This window comes from Prionailurus bengalensis, chromosome D4 (assembly GCF_016509475.1).
Source record: "Prionailurus bengalensis isolate Pbe53 chromosome D4, Fcat_Pben_1.1_paternal_pri, whole genome shotgun sequence".
NCBI classification, from domain to species: domain Eukaryota; kingdom Metazoa; phylum Chordata; class Mammalia; order Carnivora; family Felidae; genus Prionailurus; species Prionailurus bengalensis.
This window is the reverse complement of record NC_057359.1, coordinates 74718355-74734314: the sequence shown is the minus strand read 5'-3', so window position 1 is coordinate 74734314 and position 15960 is coordinate 74718355. Positions and strand designations below refer to the sequence as shown.

At 47.6% G+C, this 15960-nt stretch overlaps 1 protein-coding gene across 1 annotated transcript; it reads right to left on the bottom strand.

Moving 5' to 3' along the window:
* Window positions 1–8508: 8508 nt before the first annotated feature.
* On the bottom strand, window positions 8509–15872 carry ATP6V1G1 (ATPase H+ transporting V1 subunit G1). The gene is made up of 3 exons (XM_043567384.1): window positions 15694–15872; window positions 11728–11828; window positions 8509–9303 (listed from the first exon to the last, which is right to left on the bottom strand). The coding sequence occupies exons 1-3, from the start codon at window positions 15773–15775 to the stop codon at window positions 9130–9132; spliced, it is 357 nt and encodes a 118-aa protein (XP_043423319.1). The 5' UTR covers window positions 15776–15872; the 3' UTR covers window positions 8509–9129.
* Between the last annotated feature and the right edge of the window lie 88 nt (window positions 15873–15960).

Genomic DNA, 15960 nt, shown 5'->3' with positions numbered 1-15960 from the left:
GCCGCGCTCCGCGGTCCCGCCCCCGGCCGGGCCGCCCCGCGCCGTCACCCCACCGGGAGGGGCCGCCCGCCCGGCTCCTGGGGCCCAGAGGGTGACCTCCCTTGCATCAGCCAGGCGCCCTTCGGGACGCCGGGAAGCGCCTCCGCGCCCGCCGACCACGTGCACGCCTCTGGGGCCCGCGGGGACCCGGCCGCCCGACCCGAGCCTCCGCACCTGAGTCTCCCGCCCGCCCATCTAACACAGGCGCGGCCCCGGGGCAGATGGGGCGGATGAGGCCGTCTTGGGGACCAGAAGCTTCTCATCTGGTGCATCTAAAACCCTAAGAGCATCTGTTGGAGGATCAGGCTACCTGAGCTCCGAGCCAATTCTCTGGGCTTTTTTAGATCATCTCCGGTCAAATGGTTCATGTCCTGGTGTCTTCGTTTTCTGGACAGAACAGATCATTTCATGGGACTGTAAACCTTTAATGAGATAATCTGTATGAAGTGTTCACAACTGCCGGACACAGAGCTGCTCACCAGACATTGGCTGCTGGCCGCACCCCTCCCACTCCGGGCTCAGAGGGGTCTACAGGGAAAAGTGCCCTCCCCCCCCCCCGGCCCCGGGAGCCCACGAAGTATTGCTCCATAGGGCCCATATGGACACATGAACACGCCTGTGTATTTCTACCAAAGGGAGCCTGTTCTACTCTGTTGGGCACCCTGCATTTTCATTCAACAGAGTTCCCTGGTGTTCACCTCATGCTAAACACTCCGCTCTGCCTCCTTTCGAAGGGAGACATAAATCTGCAAATATTGTAGGAAGACTCTTTCCTTTGTCCCTCTCCCCTGGAGGACACATGGGGGGTGAGGGGGATGTCCCCACTGGCTCCCAGGCCTTGCTGGGATGGTCCTAGCCACGTTGCTGTGTACATGCCCCAGCCTGCATTTCTCCAAGTGGACTTGCTGAGTCAGAATGGATGCATTCTTTTCAACAGATGTTGCCAAATTGCCGGGGGGCCTCTGAGGCCACAGGACTTAGTTGGCTGAGTGCTCGGCCTCAGGGTGGAGTGCTTGGGGGCAGTGAGCAGCAGTGATTGAGGAACAGAGCAGTAGATACTGGCCAGGTGCCTTCACTCACCAGGCAAGTAGAGATCCAGGCAGTAGGTAACTAGAGATGAAGTTCATTCACTTATTCAGCAACGAAGGACACTGGTTGCCTGCTAAGTGCCAGGCCATTGTACTGGGCAGCACTGAACAAGATACACAAGATCCCTATTTAGTTTGCCTAATTTCTGAAAACACAATTTGGGGACATGAGAGTGAGCCCCGTGGGATGTTGGAACTTTACTAACTGCTGATGGGATGTCGAAAGGGATCCTTTGGCGGGTGTGTGGCCAGGTCAGAACCTGTCCAAATCCTGCCTGTCTGGCCAGGCCCACCCCCTGGATGAAGCCGGGGACTGAACTCCTGTCCTTCCTGCCAGGCTCCCTTCACTCCCATCCCCACTGCTTGTCACTCCAGCATGAACTTAAACGTGTTGATGCATTAGTCCCCTTTGCTAGGGAGGCACAGAAGACCTGGGCCTTTGGAACTGGCTGACCAAGCGTTGTGGTCAACTTCCTGGCAGACGAACTTGCACAGGTGGGCTCACCTCTCTGAGCTTCAGTTCCCTCCTTCATGAAAGAAAAGTAACAGTATCTGCTACACTGAGAGATGGTCAGACTTAAGGGAGACGATGGATGAAGTGCTTCATGGGAAGTCTCCAGTGGGAGTGAGCTGCATTCTTGGACAGCAAGGCAAAGCACCTCGTGCTTCTCTGAAACTTCAGCACATGGTTAAGTGCTGGCTCTATGGCATGAGGGTGCAGGGGCTCCACCTAGAAGAGAGAATGGTGACTCAAATCCGGTAAAAGGTGAGTAAAATCTAGTCACGTTCGCAGACTTAGCTAGCAATATCTTGATGGATTCACAAGGCTGTAGGTGGCAAGCCCAAGCCCCTCTCCACCCCCAGCCTACCCTGACCTAATGTTTACTAGCTCTCCCCCAACCCCAAAGTCCAAGAACACGGAACATTTCTCAGTTCCTCCTACACCCCCGTGCCCTTGCTCACTTCCCATTCTCAGTGGTCTCCATTCCTCTCCATCTGGAGGGTAACCCTCAACCCCATTCCCCATCATCAGCTGTCACATTGTCAGGTCTCAGCTGAAAGGGCCCTTCTTCTGGGTGGGAACCCTTTCCTGTGCCCCATTCTCATAGGTATCCTTGTTTAACTAAGGCCGACCCCAGCACATGATGTGGTCATCGCTCAATGTCCCCTTCCCCCAAAAGAGAAAAAAAAACCTTTAGCGCATAGAGCGGCTTCTGCCCGTGCTCTTAGCTGTCCCCCAGCACCCACCCCGCCCTCGGTATTTGCTACCTGCATCTGAAGTAGTGAATGAAAAGCTGTGAATGCAATCAGCAGGGCTTCAGCTACAGATAAATCCAGAAAACCACAGGCTCTGGCCAGAGCCACCATTGCTCAGCAGCTCTACGCTCTGCCCCGTCGTGTTTGCAAGGGTTACAGACTCGTGTCTGAGGGCTGGCTGCCCACTCTGGCAACCTGGATGGAGTGAGAGGGAACGAAGTTCTTCCCAGCCTGGCAGAATCTCCAAGTGTGGCAGCGGATGGGACGTGGTGGGGGGAGGGGGGGCTCAGAACTGCCGAATAAGTGATTCCATCTTGTTCTTTGAAACAGGTCTGCCAGTTACAGATTCACTTTCTAACTCCTTTAGAAATGGACCACTTGCAACGTTGCCACGGTCTGAACAATTTGAATTGAATCGTGCAGAGATTCGGGTTGGGAAGCTAGACAGACCCAGGTTCAAATCCAGACTTAGCCACCAATTGGCTCTGTGACCTTGGGCAAGTGACTTTATTGCCATGTGCCTCAGTTTCCTAATGTGTAAATGGGAATAATATCTCAGAGAGACAGAGGGAGAATTCAACTATGTAAAACACCTGGAATTGCTCCTGGTATAAAGTTGGTGTTAGTAAGTGTGAGCTATTTTTATTATTTTAATTTTTTTTTACGCATTTATTTATTTTTGAGAGCGAGACAAAGCATGAATGGGGGAGGGGCAGAGAGAGAGGGAGACACAGAATCCGAAGCAGGCTCCAGGCTCTGAGCTGTCAGCCCGCTGCGGGGCTCGAACTCACTGGCCGTGAGATCATGACCTGAGCAGAAGTCGGACACTTAACCAACTGAGCCACCCAGTCACCCTAGTAAATGTGATCTATTTTAAAAACCACTTCCTAAGCATGTCCCACAGAATTTTCCTTTCCATTACGTTGATTTGAAATCCTGGACGCCACACTGCACAGTGGGCCCTCCAATGTGAGATACACACAATATAGGTTAACAGCACATGAGAGCTTGGACTGAACACACAGCTGTCCTTGTCAGGAGGTGTGTGGGCAATAAGACAAGTCACATGCTGTTTGTCAGGAAACTGGGTCAAAACCAAAAGAAATACTCTGAATTCCTGTCAGGAAGGCCTGGAGTGTCGGGGAGCTGTTTCTAGTGTGCAGGAAGACAAGAGCCAGGGACAGGTACGAAGAGAATAAAACAGGGCAAGGCCTCAAGGATGAGAACAAACGTGTCTGGGAGAGGAGGGAAGGGCAATTGAAGCATACTCACGCTTTCGGGGTGCCTGGAGGGGCTCAGTCGGTTAGGTGTCTGTCTCTTGATTTCAGCTCAGGTCATGATCTCACAGTTCGTGGGTTCAAGCCCCAAGTCAAGCTCCAGGCTAACAGCAGGGAACCTGCTTGGGATTCTCTCTCTCCCTCTCTGTCTCTGCCCCTTCCCTGCTCATGCACCTGCACATGCCCTCTCAAAATAAATAAACATTAAAAAAAAAAATACTCAGGCTTTTAACTAGAAAGCTCCACCCTCTGGTCTTTCTATTTTTTTTTTTTTTCAATGTTTTTTTATTTATTTTTGGGACAGAGAGAGACCGAGCATGAACGGGGGAGGGGCAGAGAGAGAGGGAGACACAGAATCGGAAACAAGCTCCAGGCTCTGAGCCATCAGCCCAGAGCCCGACGCAGGGCTCAAACTCACGGACCGTGAGATCGTGACCTGGCTGAAGTCGGACGCTTAACCAACTGCGCCACCCAGGCGCCCCGGGTCTTTCTATTTTTAAAAACCGCACAAGACAGTGGTAGCCAACACACCAATCATGTTCTTGGAACAACCAGCCTCGCTTCTCCCTTTATCTTATCTTCAGCTGCTGCCATGTGTTCCAGAATGTTGCTACTGTTCCCTTCCTTACTTTCAAGTAGGAGAAAAAGGCAGGCTGTGTACCTCCTGACCCTCCAAGCCCACCCATCCCCATCGCTCATCCCCTCCAAACACAGTGAGCTATGGCCTTGAGCTGACATTTGACCCACGAGCCGGTGTCGTCTGAAGTTTTTCAAAAGCCAGAGAAGATAGATGTTGACCTGATCTGGCAGCTTCCTCTCCCAGAACCACTGGCCGAATCTCGCCATTAAGAATGTGCCTCTCCTGCCTCGTAAGACCAGCCTACGCAGGGGAAGGGGAGTGGGAGGGAGGAAAACCGGAACTGATGCCTGTGTGCAAGCTTTTTCGGGAATTTCGGAGCCACTGAAGTGACGGGAGCAGCTGACAGGACAAAACCCTCTGCCGTCTCCCAGACTGCCCCTCAAGGAAAGAAAAACAGAAGAGGTGAAAGAGGAGGAGCACGGGAGGCTCATGGGCGCAGGTCCTTTCCACCGAGCAGCTTTCATGGACTTCTGGTGCCATCAGTCTTCCAGCGGGGAAGCCCAAGCGTGCCAAGAATGTTAGCTACGGGCTTTGAAGCTTTACGAGGCTGAGTACTCCACCCACCACCCACCTCAGGAAAAGCCTGGAGGCCTGGCACGGTAGGTTTTCCCTCGCAGCCTTCAGTCTGATCCGGTTGGACTTGATGCCCACTCTTGTGGCTCCCTTGCCCTGTGACCTTGAGCATTCGATAAACCTCTCCGGGCCTCAGCTTTCCCATCCATGGGAGTGAGATCCTGTGCCTAAACTGCAGGGCTGTTGTATGGTTACACAAGTGCCTGGAACACAGGCTCCGTCACTTGAAGGATGCAGAGACTCTGTGACTGGCCTCTAACAAACTGCCTCACCTTTCAGCAATTCAGGGCTTGTTTTCCACCCATAAAGCAGGAATAGCACATCTTCGGGAATTTGTAGGTATTACACACAAGGTCTGACTTTCTGTAAGCTATTTCACGTCTTCTATCAAGGAGAACGTCAGTAGGTCTGAGCCATGGCATCAAATAGAATGGCCAAAGAGTTTCTGTGCTTCAGTAATGGACAATACTGAGGGCATCCTTCTCTCTAGACAAAGGGGTCACGTGTCACGAAATTGGCCAGAGGAGGAGCGCCTGGCTGGCTCAGTTGGTAGAGCATACCAACTCTTAATCTCAGGGTTGTGAGTTCAAGCCCCATGTTGGGCATGGAGCCTCTTAAAAAAATTAAAAAAAAAAAAAAAAAAGAAAAGAAATTGCCCAGTGGAGCAATTAATCTAGGATTCAAGAGCGGTAAAGAAAAGAATCACACAGGTGAGAAACATAAAAGGGGAGACACATATGCTCCGTGCATGCAGTGGTTAAGCACAGATTCTTGGCTAGACTGCCAGTCTTGATCTTGGCTCCATTATGGCGCATCCTTGCAACTCGGCCTCATCGCCCGCAAAATAAAGTGCTTTGAGGATGTTAATGTACACGCAAAAGTACTTAGAACATCAGCCGGCATAGAGAAAGCTATTAACAATTGTAGATGGTTTTTACTCACCCAAGATCCAAAATACCCCAGGGCGATCCCTTCTGACTCCCCTGCAGTTAGGTTGGCTCATGTGACCCATGCCCATCAGTGGGCTGAGAACAAGTGCCCGTGTCATTTCAGGACTGAAGCACGGAAGAGTCGGGGCGTGTTTGCCAACTTTTCCTTACCCCCCGCCGTCAGGGAAACCGTGTGCTAAGATGGTAGAGCGGCAAAGTGGAAGTAAACTGAGTCACTGGATCACCACATGAACAGCTGCCCTGCAGCGAATTTTAGAAAATTAGGAAACATTTGCTGAGCACCTGGAGCTTTCCAGAAATTACATGTAGTACTTTGTTTTTAATAAATCTGTGTTGCTACAGGACAGTGGTTCTTAACTGGGGGAGGTTTGGGCCCCCAGGGGACATCTGACAATGGAGATAATGACTGTCACAACCGAAGGGCTACTACTGGCATCCAGTGGGTAGAGGCCAGGGACGCTGAATGACCCTGTACGTGGATGAAAAGTGCACAAAGAAACCCTCCTGTGGCAGCCCAGGCACTGTCTCCTGCAATGAGCACCAGTGTCCTCAATCTTCCAGAAATCTCCTGTGCGTACACACAGGCACACCCGTATCCTTTACGCTCAGTGGGAACAAATTGCACACTGTTCTACACGTGTATCTTCACGTTCTTTCCGTGTCAGAACCAACCCTATCTGCCTTAGTGCTCAAAGAACCAAACATGCTGATTTCTCACATCAGGGCACAATGGAAGGCCTTCCCCAGGGGTGCTTTATCTTCGTCCCAGCCCCACTCCCAGAAATCGATAGAGTCAACTGGCCCGGGAAGGCCTGCATACCCACCATTTTCCCTGAGTACCATCAAGTTTGAAGGCTACAGCTAGTCCTTCCCTCTGCGCCTGGCTCTCGCAGGATCTCACTCCACCCGAGTCTCCAGTCTCACTCACTCTATTCCCCCTTCCCCACAGGCATTTAAACGTGTTCTCACCTCCCTCACACCACCTCGTCCATCAGCCACTACTGCCACCCTTCCCCCTTCTAGAACAGCCAAGTCTCGTCACTCACTCACGTTACATTCAATTCACTCTTCAGACCGTTTAGGTTCCTCTCTCCCAGACCACCAAGCTCGAACTTTTCACATCTTACCTTTCCTCTCAACTGACCCTACAGCACACCCCTTTTGAAGTACTTATGTTGCTTCTACAACTTTACCAACATTCAGCTGGTGGGCTGGAAGCAGAGTCCAGCAAAAATATATGTGAGTACAACCCTATTAATCCAGGATGAAAATATTGGTGGCAACCAGGTTAAATACTGGGTGTAAACCAGTGAATGCAGGTGCTGCTTCTTCATGGTCCTCCAGTTTGGGAAATCTGGATTGGTGGTAGGCACGGGCGTGGGGTTTGCTGCACTTAGCAACAGTAGGAGTAAAGTCCTAACAAAACCGGGTACACTACGGAACACATGAAGATGGAGAGATTTATTACAGATCCAAATCAAAATAGCAAACAAGCAATCTGACAACTCTAGAGTTCAGGAGAGAAGTTGGATATAAATTAGGGTCTTCAACATAGATGGTATCCAAAGCCATGAAAAGTAGGTGGGTTTCAACAAGGGAATGAGTGTAGACAAGTCCAAGAACAAATCCCTGGGAAAAGAGGAGCTGGAACTGGCAAGAGACAGAGGAGGAGCAGGGTAGCACATCACTGCACAACAAGGCTAAGGAAGCGGTTCTGGAAGGAATAGTCAGACCTGTCAAATAGGACTGAAGGTTAAGTAGAAGACTGGACCTCTCAATGTGGTCAGCACTGCTGACCTTGCCATGCGGCTTCAGTGGGGTAGCAAGCCTGATGGGAGTGCTTGAACAGTAAAAACTGGGAAAGCTCGTATAGAAAACTCACCCGAGGAATTCTACTATAAAAAAGAACAGAAACTGGAGACGGACGTGGCCTGAGACCAACCCATCCTGAGTCATAGAAAATGTGATTTCTTTAAAGGGCATCTAATTCCCTCCTACTATTTCAGAACAAGGAAGGAAATCCCATCATGCTCTCTTTCAACTGTTTTCATCTACTAGAAATTATTTTGCAGCCAGACTTGCTGCTAATAGAGAGCCACAGAGCATTTAATTCCTAAGAGTGAAGTTCCTATAGGTATTAGGCTTATCAGGTAGCCCACCAGGGAGGAAATAGGGCCCCCCCAGTAGATAAAAGGCAAACTACAGACTTACTAGTTACATGCTGTTTTCAAACTAGTGGGTTGGGTAAAATCAGAAGTGATTTCTTGGGGTGCCTGGGTGGCGCAGTCGGTTAAGCATCCGACTTCAACCAGGTCACGATCTCGCGGTCCGTGAGTTCGAGCCCCGCGTCGGGCTCTGGGCTGATGGCTCAGAGCCTGGAGCCTGTTTCCGATTCTGTGTCTCCCTCTCTCTCTGCCCCTCCCCCGTTCATGCTCTGTCTCTCTCTGTCCCAAAAATAAAAAATTAAAAAAAAAAAAAAAAAAAAACGTTGAAAAAAAAATTAAAAAAAAAAAAGAAGTGATTTCCTTCCTGCTAAGATACATACCGCAAATATTTTCTAAGTATGCGTGCAAATGGGTACGTGATACATGTGTTAATTTAATATCCTAAGTGAAATTCTGCACAACATCTGGGTCAGAGTGTACTTTGCATTATCAAAAAGGATGAACCAGAAGAAGGGAAAATGCATGACAAAGTCTTTACTTTTAAATGATTATCAGTACACGATGTAACAAGTTTTTGAATTCTATCAGCTAGTAATTTTGATTAAGAGAAACTAAAAGCAGCCCTAACAATTATACTAGTATTTATTGTTCTAACCCTTAGCCAGAAAGGACTATTTTAAGGCTGGCTGCTGCTTCACACAAGTTACAAATAACTATGTACTACTTTTTCATAGATAAAGCCCCTGACCTTTAAGAAAGCTATAGGGAAAAAAAATATTTAATCCCTTTCTTTCTTTAAAAAAAAAAAAAAAAAAATTTCATTTTTTTTTTTTTTACTACATCTAAGAAAGAAAAAGTATTGATATATATGTTGCTTGAGCTAAAAGGCATAGGAAACAGACAACATATACACTTTAAATTTTAAGAAATATGAGGTAAAAGAAAATCTTTGGATAAGCTCTAAGTTTGTACAAAGAAGCTAGATCTGCTATTCTCTAAAAAGTGAAGGGATCTACTATATGACATACAGAAATAATTTAATGCCTTTTCACAAGAAAGTAACTCAAGCTTTGCTGAAGCCTCATAACCACGAAGGCATCGAAAAATGCCAATCCGCGCGCAGAGCTGCTCCTTCCTCCCCTATCCGTTTATGCGGTAGTTTTCGTGGATTTCTGGCCGGATGTCACAGACAAAGGCCAAGAGGTTATCCAGGACTTCATCCCTGTTCTGCTGGAAGTAGGTCTGGAGGATGGTCATCTTCTCCTGGGTCTCCTTCTCCACCTCAGTGCTGCAGCTGCCGTGGGATCCCAGGGCCTGGAGTCAGGGGGCAAGGACACACAGGGAAGGTCAGGCTGACGCTCTGGTTGGCACAACCTCCTTAGTTCTGGAGAAACCCAGTCTCGTCGGTGAATACAAAGAATCAGCTACAGGCAGTGTGCCCTCGTGACTGAAGAGTATGCGGGAAGGTGGTGTTCCCAGTTACTGGGAGCAAAGAAAGGACGCAATCCCTTGGTGGCCAACCTTCACACATCTATCAAAAGGTAAACTGCACAGCGTTTCCACCGCTCAGAAATTACCCCGGAGAGCAGTCCCTTCACATCTCTCTAGTGTCTAATGGACCGCCTTAACCAAAGACTGGAAAGAACCTTAAGACCCGTTGTACAGCAAGACGGTACAAACTGTCAAATATGCAGTTTAAGAGGAAAAAAGCAAGACGTAAAATGGTGTCAGCGTGGCTGGTAAATGCATATCCTTGTGTGGTTTTAAAAGGCAGAAATAAGTGATGTTAAAAAAAAAAAGTCAAAAAAATAAATAAACCTGAGGGCACAACAGGATGCAATTCGGGAGGAACCCGCAGTTTACATTAACCAACACTGGTTAATGCTCTAGTTCTTACATTCGGCAGTGGATTCACCAGCATTATGAATACATGACATCTTTTCTTTCAAGCAGAATATTCTAGAAGGATTTGCAAGAAACTACTAACAGTGACTGCCTCTGAGGAGGAGTCCAGGTCTGGGTGGGAGGGAAACTAACTTCACCGTTGCCCTATTTTACTGCTTGAATTTTTTTACCATATTCATGTCTTACCCCTTCAAATTCTAGTCACAATATAACACACATGGACGGATAAATTTCCTTTATCCTCAGTCTTCACAGTATGGCTGGCTTTTGTCAAGTGTATGCCTACTTGATTAGAATGAGACCTATCAGGTTCTTGAAGACAAAGCTTTTTTGCATTGATCCTTTCTATCTTGTAACCTGTTTCTGCCTCTTTACGTGTATGTTAACAGCTACAGGCCTTCCTATCTGTATGCACACTACAGTGCTTAACGAGAAAGCATTCTCTCGCATGTTACCTATTCCTCCAAAACCTGTCCAGAAGCCATCCCTCCACTTTTCACAGATGAGGAGACCCAGGCTCAAAGAGGTCAAAGTGAACATGCAAGGATTCAAACCCAAGTTTCCTGAGTTCAAACTTATGACCCTTCATCCTATATTGTAACTGTTCATATTAGCGGAATAAGGGGCCATCGCATATTAGCTCAGTCGCTAACTCCTACTTTTAAAATTTTAGTCCAAAAACCCTACTGCGGGGAAGGGATAGGAGAGGGGGACACAACCTCTGTTCTACGAATAGACACTGTATGCCAAGTCTGGGTTCGCGGTCACAAAGCCCAAGGGGTTACCACAAACATTGCTGGAAAACCTCGGGGCTCATGCCTACACCACAGTGCTGATCCAGGCTCTGTGAGTAACTGCAGCGTAGATGTAAAAATAAGATGAAGTGGTCGCCCCGACAAGAGTATTTCCACACTGTTCTGTGGGCGGTCTGACAGTTTACAGCACCCATCTACCCCGCTGCAAGAGCCAGAGACACTTTAAGTTTTAACAGCACTGTAGCCGCCCAGTGCAAAGATAAAAGGAACTTTTGCCACTTACTGCTCAGAGGGAGGCACGTGCCTCAGGCCTGGGAGGGTGTGCGCCTGGAACACCCAATGCAGGCCACAGGGCAGAACTTGAGAATGGAGCCCACAAAGACAAGGCAGAGTTGACAGATGGAAATGAAGTCCTGAGAGCATCATTTAAGCTCCTGATCAAAATAAAGTTAGCCTTTTGCCTGGGTTTTTCATTATACAAGCCAATAAATTCCATTTTCCTTAAAATCAGCCTGAATTGCTTTCTGTTACCTGACAGTTTCTTTTCTCCGTAAAGCCCTCCTTCATCCCTTCCCCTCTCTGGGATCTGTTGCTGTACTAGTACTTCATGCATCTCACGCTCCCTGGCCCGGCCTGTACTGTCGCTAAGTGTCTCTACGACACTGAGGTGGGGCTCCGTCTGATGTATGCTTACGACCACCGTGGCTCTCTCACAGCTGGAACTCCGCCAGACTTGCATTTCATTGCCGAGTCTCCCTGACCCTCAGACTATAGGAGGTAAGCTCCACGAGGCAGGGACCATGTCGACTTCTGCTCACAGCTGACCCCCTAGCATCTGGCACAAGCTAACATGTTTAACAGATATTTGTGAAATGACTAAGTGAAGACCAGGGTTCGATGTTAGTTAAAAACTGATCACCGAGGAGACTCAGCCTGAGCATCCAAAAGACAAACCTTCAAATTTCTGCCAGAAATCACAATCTCCAAGCTATGCTAGATATTTTGAGAGCCTGGGGAAAAGGGAAGAAGAGGAAAGCCTCAGGAAACTAAAGCAGTAATGAAAATAAACCAGGCCCACCGCAGCTTCCTTGGCCTTGAACTCCTTCTCCCTTTGCAGGCGGTACTGTTCAATTTCAGCCTGAGCTTCTTCTTTGGCCTGCTTCAGCCTCCGGTTCTTTCCTGTTTTCAAAGGAAAAAGCTACATCAAGAAGTGGTTAAAAGACAAGTAGAAGAGGAAGCAGAGACTGAGACAGTAAATTCTAACAGGTAACAAGGAAAAAAGTTTTATGCTATAGTCCCAAGAGACATGCACGGGGGAATTCAAAGCTAACTAGCAGTATAGGTTCCTGCCTCCTGCAAGCTGTACTTAGCTAGGAAGTGACTAGATAAAAAGGACCGTCTTCCATAACTGCAAACAGAAAAATGATGGAAACAATTCTGCAATGTGTCAGAATATTCTCTCAATCTCCACTGTTAAGAACCAACATAAAATGGGTGACATTACCCATCTGGGGAATTCTTGCTCTTCCTAAGAAGTAAACACCTAAGTATGCTGTTGATTGTAACTAGAGGTCTGAGTGAGGAGAGGAATATGCTCCCAAGAGACAGTAACCTAAAATGTAACTAATGAGACAGATGATGTAATATTGGAAACTAAAACCATGCCTGTGCACAAGGAAATAAGTAACAAAGTGGTTCTGGGAAGGTATCCTGAAATGGGGAGCACTGGACAGTAAGACTGCACAAGCATCTAAGAAGTGAGGAGACACAGGGGCTCTGGTTTCTAGAGAATAAACATACAGCTGAAAAGATTCTTTAAATTCCATCAGACCCTGTCTGAAAACAGACCACAAGACCAGCCAGCATATATTCTCTGCTTTGATCCTCTGCTCACTGATCAAACTTCTCAGAAACCCAAATTGAGGCTATATGATCAACCTGAGCATTTATTTAATCCAGAGCAAAAGACATCCTGCACCTAAAAGTAAGCTTTATTAGACATTCTTGTACATCAATTTCCCAAATGCCACTCAACCCATGTAGACAAATGAAAGTGAATTTAACCTCCCATCTCCTGATGAAGAACAGGATTTTCGATGTATAATGACCCCACATCAACACTCCATCATGTTTCTGGTGAAACAATCAACAGACCTCTCTAAAAACCCCAAACCTATTTCTGTAAGTGTATGTTTTCTCCAGTATTATTTAGGGCCTACTGCTGTCCCTGTGAGCTAACTTCTACCCCTATCCTCCACATGCCATCCTCCTTATCACCCATCTCCAAACCCATACTTCAGAGCTGAAGGTCTTTTCTAAACCAACAATCTACAAATAACACTTATGACTCAAACATTATGCTAGCTCCACATAATTTCACAATACCACTCTCCTGGTCACTGCTAACTCCCAAAGTTCTCTGAATTAAGATAAACCATTCCCTGCCCATCAGATATCTTCAAAGTTCAATGCTGACAGGCTTGTCTGAAAACCAAAAATAAATACTTGAACAGGAAATCATATTTCTTTTACACCTTATTTTTGTGGGAGCCAGTATTTTATTGGCTCCCATAATGAAATAAACATCACTGAAACAGCTACGTCAATGAAATAAACCATAACACAATTTTTTTTTAAGTTTTATGGTCCAAAGAAACAATTTCAAGAAAAATTTAAGTAGGATCCCTTTGCCACATATGTACTGCCTCTTCCCAATTCCTAAATGGGCAAGATAACCATAATTACAAATCAAAAAAGGCAGTGATTTTTTTCAAATTGTAGCTCTTGTCAATACTTCTGTTTCTTTAAAAAAAAAAAATTTTTTTTTAACGTTTATTTTTGAGAGAGAGAGAGACAGAGGATGAACAGGGGAGGGGCAGAGAGAGAGGGAGACACAGAATCGGAAGCAGGCTCCAGGCTCTGAGCCATCAGCCCAGAGCCCGACGTGGGGCTCGAACTCACAGACCGTGAGATGGTCACCTGAGCTGAAGTCGGACGCTTAACCGACTGAGCCACCCAGGCACCCCTCAATACTTCTGTTTCTAATTACTGCAAATTCTGAGGTGTATATTAGCCATAAACTCACTCCTTTAAAACAAATTCATTCAGTAAATATGTAATAGCTATATGACCTATACAAGACCCTGCACTAAACTTGATGAGATAAAGAAAAATGTATAACATGACCCCTACATCCAAGACACTCAGAATTATTCTGACCGTTTTACAAATATTTGTTCCTGCACCTCCCCCAAATAATCTCACATACTTCCCAACAGTAACTTCTGTTACTAATGAGCCACCACAGGACAAACTCTGAGAAGTCATTCTGGAAATACTTTATCATCAAGGCCATGATGGGAAATATTCTATGAAGAACATAAAACTTTCCAGTCACCAGCGCAAGAATAAAAGGCTTGTTCCCATCATCCTCAGCTCCCTCAAAGAAAGCTTTTCCTATGAAATAGAGTATTTCATAGGAAATACTCTAAGCCAGAAAATATAAGAGCCGTGCTTGAAATCTACTTGGGTATGGGATAAAAGTGTAAGTCTTATAACAAGAGAAACACCAAAGAATTACTGAGGGCCATACTCCTTGCATGGGAAAAGAGGCCTCTAGGCTCCCGCTATGCTTTTTCTCACGGTATGGTCAAATCATTTCAATAAGCCTCCTATCACCCATCTGTATAACAGGGATAAGGATACCTTTCTCACCAGATGGGAAAATGAATACATACGATTAAGTTACACACAGTCCATGTACTCCAGGAGCTTAGTCTAGTGACTAAGCCCTATTAAGAAACCTGTTATCGCATCGCGATGACAGAAATAAGGTCTTAGGAAGGACTCAGCCTGGTTTGAGAGAAGGAGAAAGCAGGGAAGGCTTCCTGGAAGAAATGCTGCCTAAATTTTGAGATCTGAAGAAAGACTAAGTGTTAAAGAGAGAGGAAACTAGGAAAAGGCACTTTCAACTGGAGAAAACAGCTGTACCGAGGCTTGCAGGTGAAATAAGGCATCACAGTGGCCCAGGATGGCTGGAGGAGAGAACCCAAAAATGAGATGAGGGAAGAAAGCTAGAGCCCGATCCAAAAACACTGCCTACACCCTATTAAGGAATCTGGTCTGGGCAACCCAGCCCTCTCACTCTTGAGACCTTTGTACTTTTGCTCAATAAACCCTACTGTTTTGCTCAGAAAAAGAAAAAAAGAAAAAGGAACCTGGTCTTTATTCTGCAGGCACTAAACTGACTGTAAAGGAAGTGGGGAAGTCCTATCTGCACCCCAGGGAGGACTCTGATGGAAGGAGAATGCACTTGGAGGAGGTTGGATCCACCCGTTAAGTTCCTTAGCAACCTTACACTTCTAACTCTAGCCCCCATCTCATCTGCAACTAACCCACCCAGCATTGGCTTCCTCCACTGGGGCTTTTGAATACCATGATGATGGAGACACCGGTCACCGGTACACCGGGTAATGCGTCTGGCACATATTAATCACATTAAAAAAAAATTTTTTTTTAAGGAATTAACGAAGCACGCTGGTACCAGAGCCTCATAAAACCTAGTGTCCCGGACTAAGATGCTAGCTGTCGGGATGGGGGAAAAGTTAAACAGGCGTATACACCTTGGCTACTGTCTAAACGTGGCGAACAAGAGAAGAGCAGACGTGGCAAAGAGGACTCTGTGTTCAACAGCATGGATTACGGTAGCTCTGTACACTGACACAAAACAACCCAAAGGAGCAAGTGACAGGGAGAAAGACGAGTTCCGTTTGAAAAGCCCATTTCACAAGCCAACCAAGACCCCAAGGTCATCCACCTACTATTGTCTCCACGCCCTGTCTACTACCCCACATCGCGGCTTCCAGTCGACCCTCAAGCCTTCCAGAGCCTCAGATCCAGACAGTTTCGAGCCACACAAGATCCCGCGATTGTCACCACCCCTCCACGCCGCAGTTTTTCGGGCCTCATCTACCTACGACCTCCTGCGGCCTGGCGGCGTTTCGTGCACTGGCACCACGCCTGGCCGCCCCACCCCGAAACTCACGCTTGCGGGCCTCCGACACCTTCTCGGCGGCCCGCTTCTCGGCCTGCAGCAGCTGCTGGATGCCCTGCGACTGGCTGGCCATGGCGGTGGCGACTCTGAGGCCGAGGTAAGCGGCCTAGATCGGCGAGCTCGCCCCCTCGGGTCAGCTGACCCAGGAGCCTAGGATCTGCGCCTGCGCTGTGAGGCGGCGCCCCGCCCGCCGCCACGTGACTATCGCAGCGCCGCGTCAGCTGACTGCACAAGGCGTCTGGTGACTGGACCGGGAAG